This window comes from Dryobates pubescens, chromosome 27 (assembly GCF_014839835.1).
Source record: "Dryobates pubescens isolate bDryPub1 chromosome 27, bDryPub1.pri, whole genome shotgun sequence".
NCBI classification, from domain to species: Eukaryota; Metazoa; Chordata; class Aves; order Piciformes; family Picidae; genus Dryobates; species Dryobates pubescens.
This window is the reverse complement of record NC_071638.1, coordinates 14,857,290-14,881,003: the sequence shown is the minus strand read 5'-3', so window position 1 is coordinate 14,881,003 and position 23,714 is coordinate 14,857,290. Positions and strand designations below refer to the sequence as shown.

The 23,714-nt window shown below is 39.5% G+C and overlaps 1 protein-coding gene across 1 annotated transcript; it reads right to left on the bottom strand.

Annotated features, from left to right (window-relative positions):
- Nucleotides 1–328: 328 nt before the first annotated feature.
- TUBGCP6 (tubulin gamma complex associated protein 6) lies at nucleotides 329–21,879 on the bottom strand. Its single transcript, XM_054173776.1, has 25 exons — nucleotides 21,063–21,879; nucleotides 19,138–19,301; nucleotides 17,675–17,885; nucleotides 16,994–17,167; nucleotides 15,906–16,027; nucleotides 15,547–15,622; nucleotides 14,958–15,067; nucleotides 12,684–12,775; nucleotides 12,413–12,552; nucleotides 11,588–11,737; nucleotides 10,731–10,812; nucleotides 10,567–10,655; nucleotides 10,283–10,398; nucleotides 9,512–9,650; nucleotides 9,305–9,421; nucleotides 7,749–9,060; nucleotides 7,294–7,349; nucleotides 6,908–7,070; nucleotides 6,461–6,629; nucleotides 5,035–5,176; nucleotides 3,982–4,176; nucleotides 3,565–3,697; nucleotides 3,123–3,336; nucleotides 1,822–2,021; nucleotides 329–1,144 (listed from the first exon to the last, which is right to left on the bottom strand). The coding sequence occupies exons 1-25, from the start codon at nucleotides 21,807–21,809 to the stop codon at nucleotides 993–995; spliced, it is 5,265 nt and encodes a 1,754-aa protein (XP_054029751.1). The 5' UTR covers nucleotides 21,810–21,879; the 3' UTR covers nucleotides 329–992.
- Nucleotides 21,880–23,714: the final 1,835 nt, after the last annotated feature.

Below are 23,714 nucleotides of genomic sequence, written 5' to 3'. Positions count from 1 at the left end.
GCATTTACCTAAGCTTCTATAATCGCAAGCATATAAATGTATCTGTTTCTGCTTTACCATGCTATCAGTGACCCTTACTGTACAAAGTTCAGTTATCCTTGTAGTAGTTATTGAAGTTGATGCGCAGTAGAAAGTCCTCCAGGTGTGGCTGGTATCCTCTATTTACAAGCTTTGTTACCACTGGAACAAAAAACAAAATCAACTTCAACTGAGATTAATATTCTAAAGTCAGCCTTGGCACAGCATCTCTGCATTTTAATTTAACAACAACAAGAAGCCTACTGCAGCAATCTGAAGACAGCAGAAACAAACATGTGTTTTTGCATAAGAGAGGTGCAGTATCCCTTTCCAGAATTAGAAAGTACTTTAAGTAAGATGCAAAAATAAGATTACACAACAGGTCTAGGTGAAAATGCATTCTTCTAATAAGGAAATCCTTTCTCAAGGTATTTTTCACTATAAGCTTATGCGTTCATTCTTATCATTAGTTCAACTGACCAGAGAGCATGTTTAGGTCCTCTTGTGACCTCTGTGAAAGAAGTTCTGCTGAAGTTTTCTTGAGCAAAGTCCATTGTGACAATGAAGATCAAAGAGAAGCTCCTGGGACAAACCCTTCAACCTCTATGAATGAACAACTGACTGCTCTAAACATCCTTAAATGACACAGGAAAAAAGGCAGTAAAAACTCCCTAAGCTCATAAGCATCCCATGCACTCGTACAAAGGGAAGCAGCAAGCAGTAGTAACATGCAAGGAAGAAGGGCAAGTGTATAGTTAGAAATGAGGGCCTCAGCCAAAGCCATTGAAGTCCAGACTACTTTGCATTGGCTTTCAATGGATTCTGGATCACCCCTCGTGAAAGACAGCATTTTACAATGCACAGTGACTGAAGGTACAAGTGTAGAGGAACAAGCACAGGTTGGTTTTGTAGTGCTTAATGAAGAGGGTGTAAAGAACTAGGTCACTCAGCAAATTTCCTTACGGAATGGTCTATTAATCTCTGTCCATGAAGCAACCATAGATCTCGTAGTATGAACTTAGGTGGCTCCCAGAGGTGTTCTGCCTTCCTGTAGGATCTGGAAGCAGCCATTCTAACTCATCCTGAAATACCTGTCTTTGGTCCTTTGACACCACTTTTGGACACCCTTAAAGAATAAAAAGGGCAGCTCATTTCCTGAAGACTACAGTCTGACTAGAAAATAGTCTAGAAAAACAGATCTGAGGAAAACAGTTGCACTTCCTTGAGGAATTAAAGAGTTTTCTCAACAACAAAAAACCCCAAGCCCATAAACCACCTTTGTACTCAGGGGAAGGATAAATAACTTGTACTAAAAACCACAAGCAAGATCTGAAAGAGAAATGGAGAGGAAAGACAGATAACTATTTCTTCACATTATAGACTAAGCTGAAAGCAGGAAGAAATCATATTAAAGGAAAGAACATTTGGCAAATAATCTATACAGCTGAGAAACACTTGCCTGGAGCACTGGATATAAACTCCAAAGAGTGCTAGGAGGCTCTCTGAGGTTTAGACCAGCACAGGAATTGGTGTTATGAAATCTCTTAATGCTAGTGCTCATTTTGCAAAAGGGCAAAAAAATATGGTTAGTTTTGGGGTATCTGTTAGGATTCTTTGTGTGGGCCTTTTAATCGTTGGATACACAGATCTGTGCAAGCAACAACAAGGCAGTTTTGGTTTGGGAATTAACACAGGCTAAGTACACACATCTTCCTACTTTTAGACTGTATTTCCAAAGCCTCTTCATCATTTTATCAGCTGTCAGTTGACTTTTTTTCATTCAGAACTTATGCAATTTCTTACCTTTGAATAAGAAGTGGGAGTAATACTTGAAGGTATTGTATGACTGCTGCATCAGACCAAAGTTGGGATGAACAGCCATCTGCTTGCCTGCATCAAAGCTCCATGACTGAGAGATCAGCTGGCTGCGGAACTTCAAGATAAGGCTGAAGATGCTATGTATGATGTTCATCACAGGGGCTGCCTTCTCTGTCAACAGACCCCTAGGGGAGCAAAAGCAAATTTAGGAACATAGCTGACACAATGTATTGGTTGCAGGATGAAAAATACAAATGGGTGACAATCCTTCAGGGTGTTACCTCCCTCTTGAGTTCCTTAAAAAAATAAACTTCCACCTGACTGCAGCCAGCTGTAGTGTTGATACCTAAAAAAGGGCCTAAAGCTACCATAGTGTGCTTGCTCTTCTGTGGACCCTATTTGTACTGGTGTATCCAGTTTCTAGAATGACATCTGAATTTGCCACAGAGATGATATTTAAAACATTGCTCTCAGTCTCCTTACTCTCATCCCATCACCTGGCATCCAAACAGCAGCTTTGGGCAAGCTGTATCTAATCAAAACTGAAAAAGACAGACATGAAATGGCAGGTTTCTTTTTCTTGTTTATAATCTCCCTTCTTTATCATCACTTCTCCCTCCATCTCCCCACTTTATCATTCCTGTGTATACTCTTTTAAGTAGAAATCAAATAAACCCCAGCTCTTCTTCTCTTACTCACACCACTCTTCTGCCTCATACAGCAAGCAAAGGGTAAAAAGCTTGTGATTCCTAAAAGACACTGCTCATAAATCTGGCCAGAAGCATCAGGCCACATCGGTTCTTTCAAAGTCCATTCCTGGTCATTGCCCATGTATAGAAGGCATATACAAGGTACAGAAGAAGCATTTCACAATCTTTCAGCTAGTTACTTGTGCACATTACTCAGGTTGAATGAAACAGCATTCATTTACAAAGGCTAGGACAAGGATGGGATGAAAGGAAAACGCAACTGTGCCAAGTGTGCCCTTAGTCTTCAGGTTAGAGCTGTCCTGAGTAGACTTGAACCTTGCAGAGGCATGGTGAATAGCAGCTGGAGTCAACTCCAAGGAGTCTGGGGGAATGAGGAGGATGGGTAGCTGAAGAAAAGTATCAAAGTATGGGCCTCATAACATGCCATTAAGTTTGCCGCCCTTACAGAAGACTACTTTCATATATAAACACTACTTGGTGTACCAGGAAGAAGTCATTTTTGCACAAATAGGTTAGGCTAGACTGGTCACTCCATTAACTTAAAGAGCTGCAGTAAAAATGAGTACGGTAGCTTGCCTGAAGATTGCTTTGTTGAGGTACTCAGCATGCGTTCTGTGAATTTCTTCCAGGTTGCCTACTGAAGACAGTTTGTTTCCAAATTCACACCACGTAACGTGAAGAATCTGATTAGCAATGTAACCTTGAATAACTTTCACGAAATGCTGCATTTCATGTTTATACAGCTGGAGCTGTCGAAACTGAACGGAATTTGATGCGTGACTCACTAAAGCTGAAAATAAAACCAGGATTATATTATTACCAGAACCCACAAAGACCATCTAAAATCAGAATTTTTAAAGGAATGGCAGTTTCTTTTAGTAGAGCCTGTTTAAAATGCCAAGGAAGTTTCTTTTATAGTGGCTTTTGAAGCTTGACATGACTGTTTATAAGCAATTGTCCAGCACAGGGTGCTAAAAGCATTTTGAAGAGGACCCTCTAGTTCACTTGTTATACTTGCCAGTGCGTTTTAAGTGAAACCAAATATCCTTGAGAGTCCACACCATGTGCTTCAGCTGCAGCAAGAAGGAGAAGATCTTGTTATATTTATTCATGCAGCTCTCGGTAATGACAATGTTCAGAGGCCAGTCAACCTAAAAGAAATAACAGTGCTGATCAGAAACAACAGTGCAGATCAGACTACATTTTTGTGTTTGAAATTATGAGAATATTTAAGGTACTATTTCAGGGATCAACAAATTAAGATATATATATATATATATTTTAATGCTGTCATGCACTGGCCAGGCTAAGTAAATCCTGTCATTTCCATTACACAATTTTTTTACTCCATTCTTAAAGGTATTCCGGTTTTGAGAAGACATTTACTCCAGCACGGTATAATTGCAGCATTCTACCTTTCTCCATGATCTTTTACCTTGTACCTCAGCTCTAAGCAACTCAGAGCATCAGGTGCATTGGGCTGGAACACTTCTGGAAGAAACTTGAGGGCAAAAGAAAGATTGGAAGCAAGCTGGGTGTCACCGTGAAGACTGTACTGTAATGCTTTATTTAGGATGGAATTAAGAACCAGTGGATTCAGCAGTTCACCAGGTGTCTGTCCTGATCCAAGCTAGGTATCAAAAAAAAAACAATAGAAGGGGAAAAAAAAGTAATTACACAGTAGTAATAAAGTCTTGGCTCCTGAAGACAGCTGAATGAAAGCAGTACGGTAAAGAGGTGACTTTTCTGCCTTGCTTCACCATTCTGCTTGGACATTTCTACTTATCAGCAGCGTAGGAAACAGCTTCTGAACATTTTGCTGTTAACAGCATGAAGATAATCTCATACCTGTACTATTTGGACATGCTGGACTGCAGTTTGGTGTTGTTCAGGAGCTGCTACACATCCCTACTGCAGGGAATACAGCCTTTAGGCCTTAGTGGGGCATAATGTCAGCAACAGGACTGACCCTGGCATCTGACTCCCATCTGCCTCTCATCAGCTCAGCACCCTCAGAGGTCTACAAATACAGCTAATACATCTCCAAGTGCTTTCTCTAGTTGGGTTTAAAGCATTCATAAGACTTAGGGAAATGCAGTAACTATCCTACAGTCATGAATCTCCACTAGCAACCAGCTATATTAACTCAGGCTATCCCCTCTGACCTTGTCCTCTTTCCCACAAACACTGGGGTAAATTGTGAAAATACTGTCTCATCAGAGGGCTCAGCACTTTCTTCAGATGACCTCCCCTCTACAGGATATTTGAAGGAAGAGGAGGTGTCGTGCAACACAGGCCCTTCCACGGGATTTTATCAAATGTAAGAGGACAGAGCAGTAGAAAATATTTCTCTCTTCCTTGGGACTTCCTTAGGCACAAGACAGGACTGTAATTCACCCCATTCCCTCACTCGCATGCAAATCAACCCAGAGGTGTCAAGCTAAAGCAGACAACCCACAGCCAAGGTTTGAGACAGCAGAGCAAATACCTTTTCAAATAGCAGGTCACTGAGCGACTGAGCGAACTCCCCATCTTCCATTAACAAAAAATGTCTCAGTGCTTCAAAATGCTTCTCTACATTCAGTTCCACAAAGTAGTAATCAACTATTGCTTTGTTCACAAGAGAAACACTAAGAATCAAAACACAGAAAAGGTATTATTCTTACCAGCATTTAATTCCTTACTGTTAACACTCAGCTGTGGTTACATCAGATTAATGCCCCAGTACTTAACTCCGATATCTAAACCAGGATGACTTTCACATAAGAAAAAAAAAAGGGGAGGGGACAAAAAAAAAAATCTCCATCCAGAATATAACCAGAATTAAAATCCTCCACTTTAGGTACCAGGGTTTTGAATAGCATTGGGGAAGTATTTTTTAAGACTGGCTGCATATAATGAATATTCTTTAAAACATGCTGCTGGGCCTGAAGCAACATTTCATCAATAGCCTTTGGTTTATCTCTGTCACCTACACAAACAGATTAAGAAAGCCTATTAAATCCCTGAGAAGAATATCCTCACTGATAAAGCCCAGTACATATTGAGGGCAGGTCTATACAATAGTTTGCAGTAAGCTAGCTTTAAATAATTTAACTTGCGTATCAGGGATAGTCTAATTTTGCCAGCATACAACTTGGGCTCATTTACTTTGCTTTGCTGAATACCTGAATCTGTATACAGATCCTCCTGGTAGCCAGACTGGATGTTTAAAACTAAGGCTAATTACTTCTTCCTACATTGTGCCAAACTTTCCGTATAGCATACTGGGTTAGTAAATGGAAATCCAAGCTTACAAGAAAGTATATTCCATAACAGGAAGCATTTTGACACATCTGTTTTCATGACAATCTTGTTCGTAAGTAATGAAAACTTTTCTTTAAAATGCCATTAGATGTATTAACAAAATGTTCCAACATGTATGTGGTTCCCTTAAATATTTCAATAGTAACAAGAACAGCTTCTATTAAACTTATAGACAGCCTGGAGTTCCCATAGGAACATGAAGTATGTCCTGATTGATATGCACAAGCTGTTGCATAATCAAAATACTTTTCCTTCTCTTTTCTCCTTATCATTCACCTGCCAAATAAAAGCTAGGACAAACATTACAAACAACATTTCTTCTTTTTAAAAGAACAAGGAAACCAATGGTATTAAAACCACTGCTGCATAATCCACAAGTCCAAGACCAATTTCCAAAAGACCTTCAAAATGTTAATTTACATATAAGAATATAAGCTCATCCTACTATTTTTAATGTAAATCTGAACTTTTTAGTTAGTAATGGACCATCCACTGAACCACTTCTAAAAAGAAACAGAAGAGATCTCTGTACAACTCTTGTGTTAAAACAGAACTAAGAACACATTAATTGCTAAATTATCAAGTCACTACTTCTAACAAACACTCACTGAGATACAAGTGGAGCAGTAATAGAACGTTTCATCAGCACTGGCAGAGACAAGAGCTCACTCAGCTGTACAGCCGTTTCATCTGTTGCTGATTGTACCACAGGATCCACGGGAAAAGTGTAGGATCTTGGTATCACATGATGCAAGAGATGAGAAACTGGTAGTTCTGCTATATTAAGAAAAAACACCCAACCACTGTAAGTTATTATGTTTAAGCAATTTGATAATCTCTTAATATTAAACTCTACAAAACCCCTCTAGCTGGAAAATCACAATGTGTCAAACTGTATGTCTCATCTTTACACCTAGAAGTAACTTGTTTGGCTACTGCAGTTCCTAGTACTGGGAATTTACCGGTATTCTCAGGTATTGTTTTCTGCCACTCAGCCTTCTTGCTCAAGTTTACCACATCCTCTATTGATCAGTAGTTCCAATAGTTCTACTCACACATTAAATCATAACTATCTTGATATTTTTCAATACAGTACTGGTCTGACAAGGCTTTCAAATAAGCTTGTTCTTTCTTCCATGCATCTTCCTCTTCCCCTTCCTCCTCCTTAGCCTTGGGAGGCACAGGATCCACTGTAACTGTTTTTTCAGGTTCTTCCACCTAAAACAAAACAGTGTACACATTTTAGGAGAGATGCTGTCTATGCACACTCACACTTTGTGTTCTTACAGGTAACTGGCTAGCTGCTCCAACTGAAAATGAGAGCTTACTCACCTGGCACGTAAAACCAGTATCCATTAAGACAGAAACATTCCCTAATTACCAGCATGTTTGATCCTTTGAAGGAAAAGGAAGCCTTCTCAACAAGTACTTTGTTTCTTACCTGTAAGTTCTGTGAGGAATCTGGAGAAGGGTCCTTGTTGACCTCATTTGCAATTACTGTAAAATTACAAATAAAGACAGCATTTACTTAGACCTGCTTATAATACTTAGTTCATACTTCAGATCTGCTCCTGAAGTTCTTCACAATTTCTCTACAAACTATCACAGAAACAATCACTCCAATAACAGCCCTTCCCCATAGTCCCACCCAGGCAGGTTTATGTGTTTTTCAGTCGTGATCACACAAGATCCAGTTTCTTGAAGTTTAAGGCTAGAATTCTTTTCATGCGCTCCTTCTTGCATACAGGAGAGAAGACTAAGCTCAGATTCTTTCCTCTGAACGCTAACAGTGCCCAAAGTTATGCAAGGATTAAGTACTAAGCACCCATTTTGAACATGAACATTTACAGTTACTGTCATGAGCCCTTAAATGCTGACTGAATACATTTATTTTACCTTCTCGCTTCTCTTCCATTGTATTTTCTTTTTTGTCACCTTTAATATTAGCATCAGGAAAGACTGGAACACTGTCAGATGATTCTGCCTGTGGTGAAGACTTTTCCTCAGCTTGTGAGGTTTTTGCTTCCTTTCTGCTCCCTTCAGCAGGAGATAACTCTTCACTGTACAGAAGTGTCTGAACTGTGGAGTCAGATGAAGGACCTGAAATGGTTCTACGATGAGGTATTGGATCATTCTCTGTTGATGGGGCCCACTCCCCTATTTGGATGCTTGACTGGGATGCGTGACCAAATGGGCTCCAACGAGATTTCAAAGGCTCTGTCTCTGAAACCAGTTCTCCAATTTTGATGTGTGACTGTGAAGCATGTCCATGGATGTTCCAACGGGGTCTAGCTGACACCACCTCTGACACATTTTCACCAATCTTGATATTGGCATCAGACGCATGACCATGGATGTTCCATCGAGGCCTTGTAGGAGCTACATTTGACACATACTCTCCAATCTTAATGTTGGCTTCCGAAGCATGCCCATGAATGTTCCACCTAGGCCTTGAAGGCTCTACCTCTGAAGCATATTCCCCAATTTTAATATGACCTTCAGAAATATGCCCATGAATATTCCATCGGGGTCGGCTAGATTCAACTTCAGAAATAAAGCTGCTGGTTTCTATATGGGAGTCTGAAGAATGCCCATAAGGACTTGATCGTGGCTGGTAAGTGTCCGCATGAGGTACATATTCTCCCACTCTAATGCTGGCATCAGATGCATGTCCATGAATATTCCACCGAGGCCTTCTGTACTCCACATCAAATACGTTTTCTCCAACTTGAACATGTCCCTGACAAGCTGCAGATGGCCTGAGAACTGTATTAAAATCATACTCATTTTGCTGCTGCAATGGTGCACTGTCTCCTTCCAGCGCTCCTCTCAAGACAGGCTGATTTTCACTTATTTGAGGAGTCTCAGAAAGATCTGAATTAATGTTTTGGAATGCTTCATCTAGCGATGATCCTTGTACACTGACAGCAACAGGCTGCTCATCTTGTGGCTTCAGTAAGAAATCTTCTATATTAACACAGGATTCAGGCAAGGAATCAGCACTGCACAGAGGACTGAATGCTTTCTCAGAAACCTGGAGACTGCTTTCAGATCCTGCAGCTTTGGGCTGAAGATGCTGATCAGCATTATTATTTGTTGGCCAGGGCATGGGCAATGCTTTGTCAGCAGAAGCAGCATGTTGCAGTCCAGGCTCAGATTCTTTTCTGCCATCTGTCTCATACGAATGCAGAGGTTTCAGAGAAGACATCTACAAAGGAAATAATGATTACACTGTATTCACATAATCAAGCCACTTATTAGGGTGCCACTTTATTACAAGTAAGATTTAAAATGTTCCAGATTTTCAGATGTACTACAAATAATGTCAGAACTCCTCACCCTGCAGTTACAGTGAACCTTGTGTTTACTGAAATGAAATTAACCATGAAATTAACTCCCTTGAGGGAAACTTGGAAAGGCAACCTGGAGTTTATGTAAGAAAATAAACTCACCTGTGAATGTGGATCTTTCACAACAGGTTTTTCATCTAAAGCCAACTGGCACTCTTTATAAGGAATAATATCTAATTTTCTCCTGTAGTTTCCATCTGGAAGTTTTTCAAGCATTTCCTGTAAGTAAAAATGAGAAAAATCCAAAGTCTTTATGCAGCAATTATCAAATTCCTAAATTACACTTCTCAAGTCTCTTTCAGAAGATACCTCGATGCGTTTTTGATCTTCTAATAGAAACTTCAGTCGAGCTGTTTCCAACTTGTGCCGCTGGATTTTCCATAACGCTCTTTGCTCCCTACGGGCTGCATCGTCAGAAAGTTTGCTATAATGGTCAATTAATTCCTGCCTAAATGAAGGCAAAAAATAAAGGTAAGTTACAGATTTCTGTGTAATGATTTTTGTCTTCCCTTCTAAAGAATAAGACCTTTCAGCACTTCAAAGCCGAGAAGCAATTTTTAAGATGTAGAAGTTGGAGACTTCAATCATCGAGAACAAACAGATGCAGAAAACAGGACTGAGTATTTCAGTAACTCTTTTTAGAAGGTCACCTGTTTATCTTAAGTATTTTTTGAATACAGCAAAGTGAAATCCAACTGCATGCACAACAGAGCAATTCAAATAACTATCAGTCTAACTTCTCTGCTTTTTACTTCTGCTTTGACATACAATTCACCATTTTTGCTGTGGGCTCAGATTTTAACTTCAAGATATAGGGGTGTTTTTTTGACCACAATAAAAAAACAGATTAGATAGGGTTGGTGCAAATCAGAGGGTCCCCATTAACCATTCCTACATCAAAGAACTTCTCATAGATTGCCAAAAATCCTTACATCCATCTTTATGTGCAAACATTACTTTTGTAAAGCAATGTTTAGGAACTGCTAGTACCATAAATTTTAATACACAATATTCTTTTCTTAGGTCTTTATGATGGTATTAGAGTATCTAAGCTTTGGGAGCCTATTCAGATACATTTACCTTGCCTTTTTTTCCAGTTCTTCTTCTAAAGCTTTCAGTCTTTTCTCTCTCTCTCTGAGCTCTCGAGCAAAGCTGAAATCATCATCAATCTCCTCTTGCTTTATTGCAAGGCGACGCTGCATAAATATTTCACACTTTTAAAAAAGCCACTCTCAGTATCAGCTGTAACATTCTTAGTCATACCCCATGAGCTATTAATTCAACTCAGTACAATAAATCAAGACATCCATTCAACTACTTGCCTAAGAAATACAGTTTGCCTTTAGAAACACACTGAGAAATACCTCTTGGTCTTTTGTAAATTGCTCTTTCAGCTTCTGAAACTGTTCCCGTTTCTTTGCATCCAAAGCCATCCGTTCTGATACCTGTCGATCTGTGTTACAGTAAAGATACTGTCAGTTTACATTAACAAGCCCTAGAAAACACAGAGAACACCACTGCAACTCACCATTAATGGCTTTTAGTACCCTGCTAGCAGTTTCTCGAGCATGAACAATTAATTCTTGTTTGGCTATTTCCATGCGCAAATCCTAAAAAAAAAATCAATCACAAACAAACAAAAATACAGGTGGGAATTTGTTCTTCTGGTTTAGACTTGAAAATACTGTTGCAAAGACACTTCACAGTGCTTTTTAATATACAATTGCAGTGCAGAAACATGAGTGAAGCAAATAAATGTCTATAAACTAACACTGAAAGTTAATACTCCAAACCTTAAAACAAACAAAATCCATCTGACATATGCACTATATTGAAGGCATCTGTAACAAAGAGTTCTGAAAAAACTCCAATTAGTTATACAAAGTATAAAAGGAATCTGTTTACTAATTAGCTTGCCACATTTGTTAACTTACAATCATAGAATGCTACTGGTTGGAAGGGACCTTCACGGATTGTCAAGTGCAACCCCGCTGCAAAGCAGAACCACTTAGGGCAGGTCACACAGAAACACATCCAGGTGGGTTTTAAAGATCTCTAGAGAAGGACACTCCACAAACTCTCTGGGCAACAATCTTTTCAGTACTCTTCAATACTAAGGCAAATCTGCTGCAGCAAGCAGCTGAGATGGAAGTCCCAAACTCATGTAATGCATGAAAATGCCAGCAAATGCCAATGCACCACCTACACTTTCAGAAGTTATATTAAGTAAGCTTGTTTGCTGCAATAACAATTCAAACAGCAATTGACCAACGAAAACAACCTGACCATGAATATAAATTCTTTCACAGTTACAACAAAAATTAAAAATGAGTATTTAAAAAAACAAGTCCCAAGAGCATGGTCTTCATTCTTCTGTTCATTTACCTTTTCCTCCTTGCTTATGGAACTGTATCGGGCAATCCTCTCCATTCGACCTACATACACTGCACAATCTCTCTCTATTTCTTTGAGCTCCTCTATTGAAAAAATGACTGAAATCCGGGGAACAGGTATATCAGACCAACATATATAGTGCTGAAAAAAGGAGACATTTCCTTTTAAATACATTTTTCAGGTTGCAAAATGTTGCATTATGAACTCACATTATATACTTTTTCAATTCTAGCAACGCTTCAAAATACTGAAACAAGCTGCCAGACAGGATCAGCAGATGTAGTATTTATACCATTCAAAGGAGACAGAGGAATAATACTCCAGAACTTGGATCACAGGCCAAATTCTCAAGATTCCCTCTTTCTCACTGCATTGGACAGTAATATAAAATCTGATACACACATTTATACTAGCCATGTTCTAAATCCCTAGAATTTTGCTTTTGTGAGTATCCAAATTAACTGAGCCTGAGAAACTCAGCACTGAATGAATGCCTACTACCAAAAGCCAGGTTCTGTTCACTTACAACTCCCACCCAGATCCCCACTTACTACGAACTGTCTGAAATGTAACTAACGCAAACCCACTGGAGAGAGCTCTACACATGACATAACTCTCAAAAATATGGCCAGTGCACATCACAGGGTACTTATTCTCTTAAGTATTTTTCTCCACCTGAACCTGCCCAAATCTTAGAAGCTCTTCTACTCAGTTCAGAGGCTAAGTAAAGGACTGAGCTTGCTAAAAACCTATAAACTTGCTCTGAAGAGACATGATTTTCTCAATGTAATAGGAAGGAACCAAACCAAAACTTACCCTAGGACAGCACAATTTCAGTAGGTTTATGGTTTTCCCACATATATATACATCATTAGCAATATGTTTAAGAAATACGGGCACACAATCTTCTACTTCTTTTGAAATCAAAACATAACCATGGGTCCAGTAATGTTTATCTATGTATCAAAGAAAAAGATGAAAGTATATCTATTTTAGTTGTTTAATTAATGGTACAATTATGTCCATTACAAATGCTCCCCATATATATATATATGTGTGTATATATATATACACACACACACTGTACCTCTGAAACAAAGATAATCCTCATTCACTTGGATCATAAATTCTCCATAAACATCTCTGAACACACCACTGTATACCCAATCATAGATAAATCTGCAAGAAAAAATAATGGTTGCATAATATTGAAAACCAATCCCCTTCTCAATTTTATTACAACCAGACAGTAATTATATTCTTTAAAAGGTCAAATCACACAAGCTATAGGCTGGACAAAACCCAACAATTAGGTACCATCACACCAACATTTAAAGATATACACACAGGATTGTGCCTCTCCATTATTAAATCATGTTTCTATAGAATATTTCAGTGATAATTAGTTAAGATTAAAAGAATACTGCCTTAATTAACACAGTCTTTGTAATTCTGTTAATTAATTTACTATAAGTATATGAAAAATTACAGAAATGTTTGCAGCCTGTGAAAACCACAGGGGGCAATCAGCAGGAAGGATTCATTTTGAAGAGAGGTAACTGTAGCAAGGAGAAACTGAAAGGTCAATGGGAAAGATGCAATACCAAGCACTTTTTTCCCAGACCTAGAGACATTTTTATGCACAACAACAAGAACTACTGCTTTGGAATATTTGTTCATGCCTTTTAATACTTCCTATGTGTGAAACCAAATTTTTGATGAAATTAAACAAAACCAAAAAAAAATCTAAAGCTCGAGATAAAAAGGCTCAGAGAACCTTGAAGCTAATCTTTTCTTACTTGGGTCAACGCAACAAACACAAAGCATTCAGCACAGGGACCACTGCTCAATTTTATGGCTCTGGATAAAAACTTAAGAACTTTCAAAGTGTTAAATCTGATGTTCCTATGACTTAAACTTGACCAACAACTCCTGTGATTTAATTTCTTTCAGATCAATAGAAATGACACTTTCTGCAGACAATGGAGGCCTCCTTCAAAGGCAGCCCTCGTATATGATTGCTGTTTTGATAGAGATCTGCATCCTTTCATACTTTAAGGATTCCTTGTGGTGGCATGACATCCTGCCCATGGCATTTCAGAAATCTGACTGCCTTCTATAAATCACAGGGCAGGAGCTGTGATGATATTTCAGTAAGTCTTCTGGTAAATCTGAAATTAATTTTTTCTGAAGAATATTCTATCTAGAAGAAAAAGAATAGTAGTAGGAGGAATGGGTTTTAGTTTTTGCTTTATAGTCTCATTTCATAAGCATCACTGCAAACTGATGATGGACTGCAACTATAATCCCTGTAAACATTTCTAACATTCCTATAAAGAGCTATTTAAAAAAATTTAGTGCCTCTTCAGAAGTCTGTAAACTACCAGTTTCTAAATTGATGTGCTGTGCTTAACAAAACTGTTGCCATCCAAAACATCCTAATTCCTACTTTAGTTACATCTACTAAACAAAAAACAGGTTTTTTTAATTATACATCGAGACACTTGAACGTGCCCAGAGAAGGGCAAGGAGGCTGGTGAGAGGCCTCGAGCACAAGCCCTACGAGGACAGGTTGAGGGAGCTGGGGTTGTTCAGCCTGGAGAAGAGGAGGCTCAGGGGGGACCTCATTGCTCTCTACAACTACCTGAAAGGTGGTTGTAGCCAGGAAGGGTTTGGTCTCTTCTCCCAGGCAACCAGCACCAGAACAAGAGGACACAGTCTCAAGCTGCGCCAGGGGAAGTTTAGGCTGGAGGTGAGGAGAAAGTTCTTCACCGAGAGAATCGTTTGTCATTGGAATGTGCTGTCCAGGGAGGTGGTGGAGTCACCATCCCTGGAGATGTTCAAGAGGGAATTGGACGTGGCACTTGGTGCCATGGTCTAGTCATGAGGTCTGTGGTGACAGGTTGGACTCGATGATCTTTGAGGTCTCTTCCAACCTCAGTGATACTGTGATTTTTTAAATATTACTTAATGAAAAAACCACAAGAGAGGAGAAATAAACATGAGCACTGCCAGTTTCAGGATTTTACTGCAAGTATGAGAAATAAAAAAACATAGAAGTTTAAAACAAGTCTTATATTCCAGTAAGAATTTCCAGGACCAGCAGCAAGAAGGAAGTCTTAATTACATGGATTGTTTACTAATCTAGTCACAAATAAAACCCTTCTGCTGTTACTGAGCTGGAAAAGAGGAGGACTCCACAAAATGAATTCATTTGAGTATGCAATTTGCAGATAGAGGTACATCTGACACTTTCTCTCAAAATGTCAAAAGCTAGGGTTAACTTAGCAGAGTTACTCACCAGATTACCAATTCAGAACTGCTTTTAAATACAGCTATGCAGGGAACAGTATGGACGCACCTTGTGTATGGCTCACAGCTTGTCTTCAACAAAGACAGAAGAACTGGGTAATGCTCGTTGCTACAGTTGTTGAGAGCCTCTTTGTACAGGTACGAAAGCAATTTAACACCCTAAGAAAAATTGAAATATATTCTAACATACAACTTCCATACAACTTTAATTAAGAAAAGAATAACAAATGCAAGCTTTACATATTTCACTAGACACAGAAGGCTCCCTTCCTCTAGGCATCTACAGTTAAAGTCACTTTATCTGAGCTACTTACCTCAAGCTCACTTTACAGTCAGTGGATAGAAACAGGTATGTTATGAATTCATTTGACTTGGTACAAATATCTCCTTGATAATGAAATGAAATGCGCTCTAGAAGTTTATTTTGAATCCTTTCTTTAATTCAGGAATTGCAAACACAGGACAAAATTCCAAAGAATCTGCAGAAAGGACCATGCCATTTTAACTGGAGGTCCAAGGTCATATCTTTCATAGCAAAAAGACCAAAACTAAATATTTTATGTAAAATTCTACCTAATTTTGAAGAATATCAGTATTGTGACCCAATCCAAACATAAAAACAGCAAATTAATTATTACTGTAGGAAATGCAGCACCAGCTCCACCGCTGATCCCCAGAGTTGTTGTTCCTATGCCACAAAGTTCAGCTAAATACCTAAAAAAGAGTATTAAAACATATGTAACTATTTCAACCAGAAGCTCTCAGATCATTGATGAACTGACTATCAAACAAAGACCTTACTCTACTGAGTGAATACAAACACCTTACATCTTTCCTCTAGAATCTTCTGGACTTAAAGAAAACTTTCTGTTAAATAGAGGAAAAATACTGGCAGATTATATAAGTGCCTATGTAATATTATCTCAGTGTATATTAAGAAACAGACTGCACTTTTTTCTGCTATGAAAAGCATACATATTTAATATCATTCTCTTACCTCAACTGACGACCTAGTTTTCTGAAGAGAAAGCTGATTGTTAGAAGACTTAAAGTAGGAGGTGTTGACAAAACACAGGCTCGGTAATATTGAAGATACTTTCTCAGTCCACTTGTGAATGCCTGGTATCAACAGAAAATATTTAAAGTCTTGATGTTAAGAGTCTATCTATGTTTCACATCAACTGCACCAGCATGAAAACAAACCTTGTACTAAACAAGTTAGCACGTGCAGGTAAGAGGCACTTCCATACCAAAGTAAGGGGAAAGTCAAAGTCCATGAAACGGAGTCCATGCCATCTGATGACTTCTCTATACTCTTTGCATATCCAACACAAGAAGCCTATACCATACACTGTATAGTAAAGCATTTTAGTTGTTTAAATTTCCCTTTGAGGAGCTCCTCCTTCTATAACAGCTATAGTATGAACCTAGGGCAACCTGTTTCCTTACATTCATGACTAAATGGGATACTGGAAAAAACTTGTCTAGAACTTTTTCTAGTAAGTCAAAGAGAGAGATCTTGTTATTCCATTCCTATTAATACTGCTATAAATAAAATACTCAGAAAGAATACATTCTCATCACGAATCGTAACATAATTCTAGGTATTACAGATTAATATCACCTGACATTACACAGTGTATGTACAGTGAAGCATAACATACAGAAGAGAGAGAAAATATGCTTTTAATTCAGAACAAAGTAGATTTTAAAAAAACTATATAATATATGTACACTGCATTAAGAAAGTTCTTGTGTTTAAATTTCATACAACTTGATGTATTAATACAAAATCCTTTAAAACCATCTAAATATTATATTAGTCCTCAAGAGAACAACATGACAGAAGAAATCACTCTTCGAGTAAGTAAAACCCTTTACCATGTGTTTCAGTGCAGGCAAGCCCCAAGCACACATTAAACACAGTGGCACTGTTCATTGCCAATCTGGCATGAGTATCAGCCTTAAAATGCTTTGCAGGTTTGCAGAATGAAACATTTCCAGTTTTACACAAAATCAAAGTTGCCTTCTCTAGCTAGGATAACTGGCTCACTAAATCTGGATGATTTAATACAATTGTTTTACCTGAAACACAAGTCCTTTGCTGTATGAAGAATCTATAACTGGCTGAAGGGAAAAACGACTTAGTCGTGTGTAATGGGTTCCATACTCTGCAACTTCTGAGAGCAGGTTGTGCATTGCCTCTGGTGAAGTCCCAGATACATATACCCCCTCCTTTATCACAAATGACTGAGCAGCCTAAAACGATATGGGGAGCAAAAAAACAAGGGCAGACTCAAGTATTTCATAGCTGTATTCCAATGTAAAACAGCAGACATTTTATACAGAAACAATGAAAGACAAATTTTTCAGTTTAGATACTCTGGTGACTGAGACTGTCTAGTTAGGATAGCATGATAAACATAATCAATTGAAGCAAAATCTCAGAAGTTTGAACACTATTTTCAAATATACAGAATAAGACTCCTCTAATCACCTAAAGAAAATGAAATCTCCAAAACTATTTACACATCTTTTGTCAATTTTTCATAAACTTTTTTTAACTTAGGACACTACAAATACTCTCAGTTTATTGCAATAGCATCATCATTGCACTATATAAATACTGCCTGTAGCCATTAGGTCACACTCAACTTTTTGACAGTGTCCACAACTGCATGAAATAAATGTATAAGAGAGGAAACCTCTACAAAAGAAAAACCAAAAAGATGTGACTAAGCAGCACAGTTAAAAAATCCTCCATACCTGATTGAGTGAAAATGTAGTGGATACCACACCAATGAGGACATTCAAGACGTCCTTCACCAGTTCAGGTTCTTTCATCAGCACAAGCTGTGGAAGCTGAAGGACAGTGTCACTAACCAGCTGCAATTGCCCTTCTCGAAGACTGTAAAATTTGTCAAAAGCTTCCCTCCCAGCTTCAGTAAGGTATGGTTCCTCTTTCTTACCAGGTGGGCTGTGTCAGAGTAAACACATTACAAGGTAATTATATGAAAAGAAGGAAATTAAAAAAAAAAAAGGCATTTCAGAATTTCACACAGCCAGTACTGATGAGAGAAGAAGCTACTAGCAATACAGAGCATTTGCAAGGGAATGCGCAGTCAATGAACTGACCCAAACGCCATACAATGAAGAAACAGGTAGGTAATTTGACCACCAGTTCAGGGACAGAAACCTTGACAGAGAATTACCAGCTTCTTTTGTTGCCTTCCCTGATGCAGCGTTCACACTGGAAAAACTAGGAAATTTAGAAAAAAGATCACATTTCCAGAGTTCATGCAATGCTGATTATCAAATATGTTAAAGAGCAGTATGCTCAAAATGCTATAATGACTGGCATTAACACATTTGAGCTCTTCCTCATGAGGATTACCATCCCCTCCAAAACAATTTCTCCTTCCAGTTCTTCCAAAAATTCTGAATTCTAGTAGCACATGAAAGCTGTCACCCATGCAGCCTGTATTCGACTTTTAGGATCTTTACAGTTCAAATGGTAGCAACAATGCCTGCACTAGGAACAAAGCTAGAGTGTGCTACAGCGCTATGAAAAAAATCAGATCACGGAACGTCTGAGTTTCTCAGGCTGAGCTGAAAAGCACTGGACTATTGATTAAAATTACAGAAAGCATATGAAGCAAGTTTCTCCAAGAATCAGGCATGTCATTATCCATGAGGAATATAAAAAAGATATCTGTCATACCTGCCCCCTTTTTTTTGTCTTCTATTTTAGGGACGCTAAGGAGCTTTAACAGGACTATACAAAACTTCCCTTAGCACATGCATCTTTGAATCAGCAGCTGAAAGAATGGCAAGTCTAACTACATCATCAAGAATACAATACTGTGCTATACAACTGCTATGTTCTCTTTTGAAACTGAAAACATGGAATCATTTGAGACTAAAATAAATTGCATAGTGTGTGTCATATTAGTTAGAAAAATGTTGCAAGTGCTCCCATAATCTTCAGTGCTTTTGACAAAGATAATTGTTTTTATCTTTTCCTATGAAAAAGCTGCAATCTAAGAACTAAGTCTGTTGAAACTGTACGACCTTCATTCCTTTCTCAGTCATTAAGAAGTCATCACTGACTTCTGTGAATGCATTCATTTCAGTGTTTATACCAAGGGAATTCAGAACTAAGAGGAAATGCACCTTCATACATTTGCATATGATGAATAGTAAGTTTGACAGTAATATCAGACACATACTATCCAATTCTTTCCCAACACCTCCGTTTGCTGGGTCCATACGTAAGCACTGCATCCCACAGGTCTATATCTGGAGTTATGCTTGGCTCTGACTGAGAATCAGGAGTCAGATTGGATGCTGACTGGAATCCCTCATCTTCTGACTGGTCTATACTTTGAGGAACCTGCAAAAGAGAATTCAAAGGTTATACATGAGAACATTTTACTGAAGAAGCATGCTAATAAAGATGTGCCATTGTTCATGTACAAGTGACTCTACGTGACTCAGCCCGTAGATCTACTTTAAGTTTTTCCTGCAAGCGCTCTTCTCATTAAGTCTCTACAGGTATTGACGCCTGTAATAAAACAGCAATTGCCTTTGAAATAATTGCTAAGTTTGTTGGTGCTGCAGTTGAAATTTACTCCTTTGGTAAGCATATAGTTCTGTGAATTGATAATCTGAGTAGTTTTAGGTTGGATGTGAGGAAGAAGTTCTATACCGAGTGATTGCCCATTGGAATGGGCTGCCTGGGGAGGTGGTGGAGTCACCGTTATTGGAGGTTTTCAGGAGGAGACTTGATGGGGTGCTTGGTGCCATGGGTTAGTTGTTTAGGTGGGTTGGATTGGTTGAGGGGTTGGACGTGATGATCTTGAAGGTCTCTTCCAACCCGGTCTATTCTATTCTATTCTATTCTAATTCTATAATGTGTAATACTAAAAAAATCATACTGCTTAGTATTTGTTTTGAGCAAATGACCCAGGCCCTAGTTCTTCATATTTGTAAACATTTTGTTAACTATGATTAACCTACTTTCTATTCATGTGCAAGAAATCTGCAAGTGTCTCAACTTAGCAGTGCTAAGACACGTGGTTAAGCACCAGACTTGGTAGTCAGATAATGGTTGGACTCGATGACATTAAAGGTCTTTTCCAGCCAAAATGATTTTATGCTAGTTGTATGTGCAGAGGAGTACTAAGTGTTAGTAAAAAGACAATCACACCCACGTTAAAAGCAGCATGTTCTTCAAGAAACCGCAGATTTTCCAGTCTGATGGAAAGCATACAGCGCTTACTCAAAAAGGTTCTGCCTTCCCTCCGTTGCGACTTACATCCATACGTGCACACCAAAAGGCACAGGGGTTTTCTTTTTTAATGTATCTGCCTTCAAGTGTCAGTTAAGACTCTGAGTTAAAGAAGCTGCCAGAGGTATCCATATGTTAAGTAGAGGGAACAACAAATACATGGGTTAGAAGCACAGAAGTATAGACCCCAAATCTCTACGCTCTAAAAATTAGAAGAAATGAAAATACCCGAGTTTACCTAGTACCTCTATGGGAATAAAATATACCAAAAATAAACAGAATATAAAGCAAAAGGAGAAAAAAAAAAGATACAGCAGAAATTGTACACTGAAACAGTGAAAGGACAGCAGGAAGCAGGAGGTTCGATGAAATATAATAACCAAATTAAAATGTTTTCAGATACAACAAGCCAAGAAGAAAATACAGGTAGTTAGGTAATGACATCTGAACAGCAAAATGCATACATTCAGACAAGAACACTTAGGCAGTCAGGCTGAAGAGTAACAAGCAAGCAACAGAAGAGTTAGATATACAAAGCAAGCAAGAACACAAGAGATTACCAGGGGGAGCAATTACTAGGGTGGGGAACGAACAGATACAGCTGATGGCTTAACATGATGTCTTTGGCCACATGATGGGGTTTTAGTTATAGGACAAGACCAAGGTTTTTGTTACCATATGGCTTTGTATCCAAAAAGTTTATCTGGTTGTCAGCAAAGAAACGGATCCCTGCTCCACCTTAAATTCCAACACTGAATGTTTCTATTACAAATTAAAATATTATCTACATTTTAAACTATAGTTTCAAAGTAGCATATTGAAAGCATGCATATACTCTTAAGTCCAAAACAAATTATACCATACTTTAATGGCAAGTCCAGACAAATCTGCATTGTCAGGCACCGGTGGCAAGTCCAACCTGATGTCCATATCATATGTACGGCTATGGACAAGAGCACCGAAGAGTGAGACCCGTGTTTCTCTCTCAAACTTGTCACCAGCAGGATAGCTCTGAGAGAACAACCCTATGGCAGGGAGTCCAGTGCCAGGTGCAGCCTCCATTATCTGCAGTGTCTTTTGAATTGTGTCATCGAACAGGCATTCTTCGTTTGTTATCAGAGATTGTATATCAGCTTCAAACACGCTTACATCATAATAATCATAACCCTGATATTTGACGTTTCTTCCAACATATTTGTTGTTCAGAAAATAGTCCTTTTTCTGTGGTACAAGCTGAGGAGGACCTGTTCCAGCAAGCTGTACTAAGAGATCCAAGACAGAATTAACTTCAGTAAATGGTAAGCATTCAGCTGTTTCCAGTTCCTCCACAAGGTTCTCCAGTCTATCCGCTTGAGCACCCAGGCCACCAACTCTCAAATTGAAAGACAGCATCAAAATTTTGTTTTTCACTGGAAGCCTGGAAATGTTTGACTGTAGCTTACGAGCCTCATCTTGAAAAAGGTTTAAAAATAGGGCATTATAAGCAACCTTTTTCAGACTTTGCTTAGCCATTCTCTTGCTGATCTTCTGCCTGCCTAGGTGGACCTTCCATGGCAAACCTGTCAAGTGAGCTTCACACAAATCATTGAACAACTGTGTGATACTCTCCATTTCAAATTAAATTGTCAGGTTACAGCAGTTACAGTCGGGGTCTCTGGTTTCATGAGAAGACCTGAAAAATACCAGGAAAAGGAAGAAACATTCATTACATATGTATGAGTGTGCTTTAACTTAAACTGAGACAATCCAAAATGAGAGAGAAGACAAGTGACCTAGCATGTATTTAGGACACAAGCTATAAAAATAACACCACAACTTTGATCACAAGCAAACCGATGGTGGTGCAAGCTTAATTCCAGACACCTTATTTTGCTGGCAGACTGAAACAGAAAAGACTGTCCTGATCTAACACAGGATTCATGCGGAAACACTTCCTAAAGCTTTACCACATTAGCTTTCCCCAGGAGACATCCGCCACTTCCCTTCTACCTGCGCTATGCCCGCAGCAGCAGCCACGCCGAGATGTGGATGCTGATGGTTGGTGCCAGGCAGCGCAGGGCTCGTCTCAACGACACCGATCATCCCCGTTGAGGCTCTTAAGTAGCCTCCGAAAAGGTGCAGGGAGTGCGAACACCTCTGCCGGCGGCGGGCGCTTAGCCTAAGATCAATCTGGGCCCAGCCCTTCCACCGCCAAGCACGCCTGCCAGTCTGCCCCTCGCCCCCGCCACGGTACGCGGACAGCATCAGCACCAGTCCCCGCACCCTCTGGGGCTGCCCCGCCACCGCCAGCCTCTTCCACCCTTCTCCCGCCCAGGGGGAGGCCACGGTCCCTACCCTGGCGCTCCCCCCAGACCCTGCCGTACCTGACGCGGCTCCCCCGGGACCGGCGGGCACGGGGCGCCACAGACACCGCCTGCCTTCAGCAGCGCCCGCCGCGCACCGCGCCGTTCACGTCACTCCAGCGCGACGCGGCCGCGGCGCTGGGAGAGGCGGTGGCGGGGACCGCCCCGGGTGTCCCGGCAGCCCGGCCCTGCTGCCCGGGCCCGCTCTCACTGGAGAAGGCCCCCACAGCAGGGCGGCCCTTGCCCGCGGAACGTCAGGGGCCCAGCAGCGGGGCAGGAGGCACTCAAGCAGTGGAGCCCGCGCAGCTTTGCTTTGAGAACGCCTCGGCCACACCGCGTTGAAACACCGCTACAGCAGCTTCGGTTTAGGCAATCAACGATTTTTAAAGCATCCTTGCGATACTTAATTCTAACGCCGTGACTCAGTAGACAAGAAATAACACGCTACTACCAGAAAGCAAAAGCCCCTGCTTCTACTGTCATTTTTCCGACACTAACTGCAAACGAATTTTAATGAATATACATTTTGTTAATTAATACTTTAATAGTTGTGATTAAGATCTCAGAAAAATGTATTTCAAAATACAACTCTCGTACTACTTAAACACGTTGCGGAAATACATTTGAACAAAAGGAATGAGCAGAGAATTCTGGGGGCGGGGGGGGGAAACAATTTTCATGGAAAATGGTGAATTGTCAAAAAAAAAAAAAAAAAATTATTTTTCTTCAGGGGGGGAAAAGAGAGGGACAGAGATACCAATCCAGTATCTCCTGTTGCAGAAAGTTCTGATGCTGAAGTGTGACCAGGGCACAGTTTCCAATTGAAAGTAAATTCAAACTTCAAGCATTTAAGTTTAAAGAAACTGAGTTATCTTTACCCTCTTCAACAACTTTTGTTTGTGAAAATGTTTGACAGGGCTTTTCTTTTGAATATTTTGAAATTAAAATCTGTTTCAAGGATTAGGTATCAGAGGCGTGATGTGGGAAATGCAGACACTGTTTGATGTTCAGCTGCTTTTATTTATTCTTGCAACTGACAGCTCCTCATTAGAAAAATCAGAAGAACAGACCCCAGAAGGTGAATTCTTTAAATCAGATTATGAAACAAAATGCCATTAATCTGAAGGACCTTTTAAGTTTAAAATCCAAAACAAGTGGTGGTAGTGGCAGCAGT

Excerpts from the sequence above, each read along its gene's own strand:
- TUBGCP6 (XM_054173776.1), bottom strand. The coding sequence starts at position 21,809 with ATGGAGAGTATCACACAGTTGTTCAATGATTTGTGTGAAGCTCACTTG. Across the intron at positions 10,813-11,587 it reads CCATAAGCAAGGAGGAAAAG|GATTTGCGCATGGAAATAGC; the intron begins GTAAATGAACAG and ends TTTTTTTTTTAG. Across the intron at positions 2,022-3,122 it reads CTCAACAAAGCAATCTTCAG|GGGTCTGTTGACAGAGAAGG; the intron begins GCAAGCTACCGT and ends TTGCTCCCCTAG.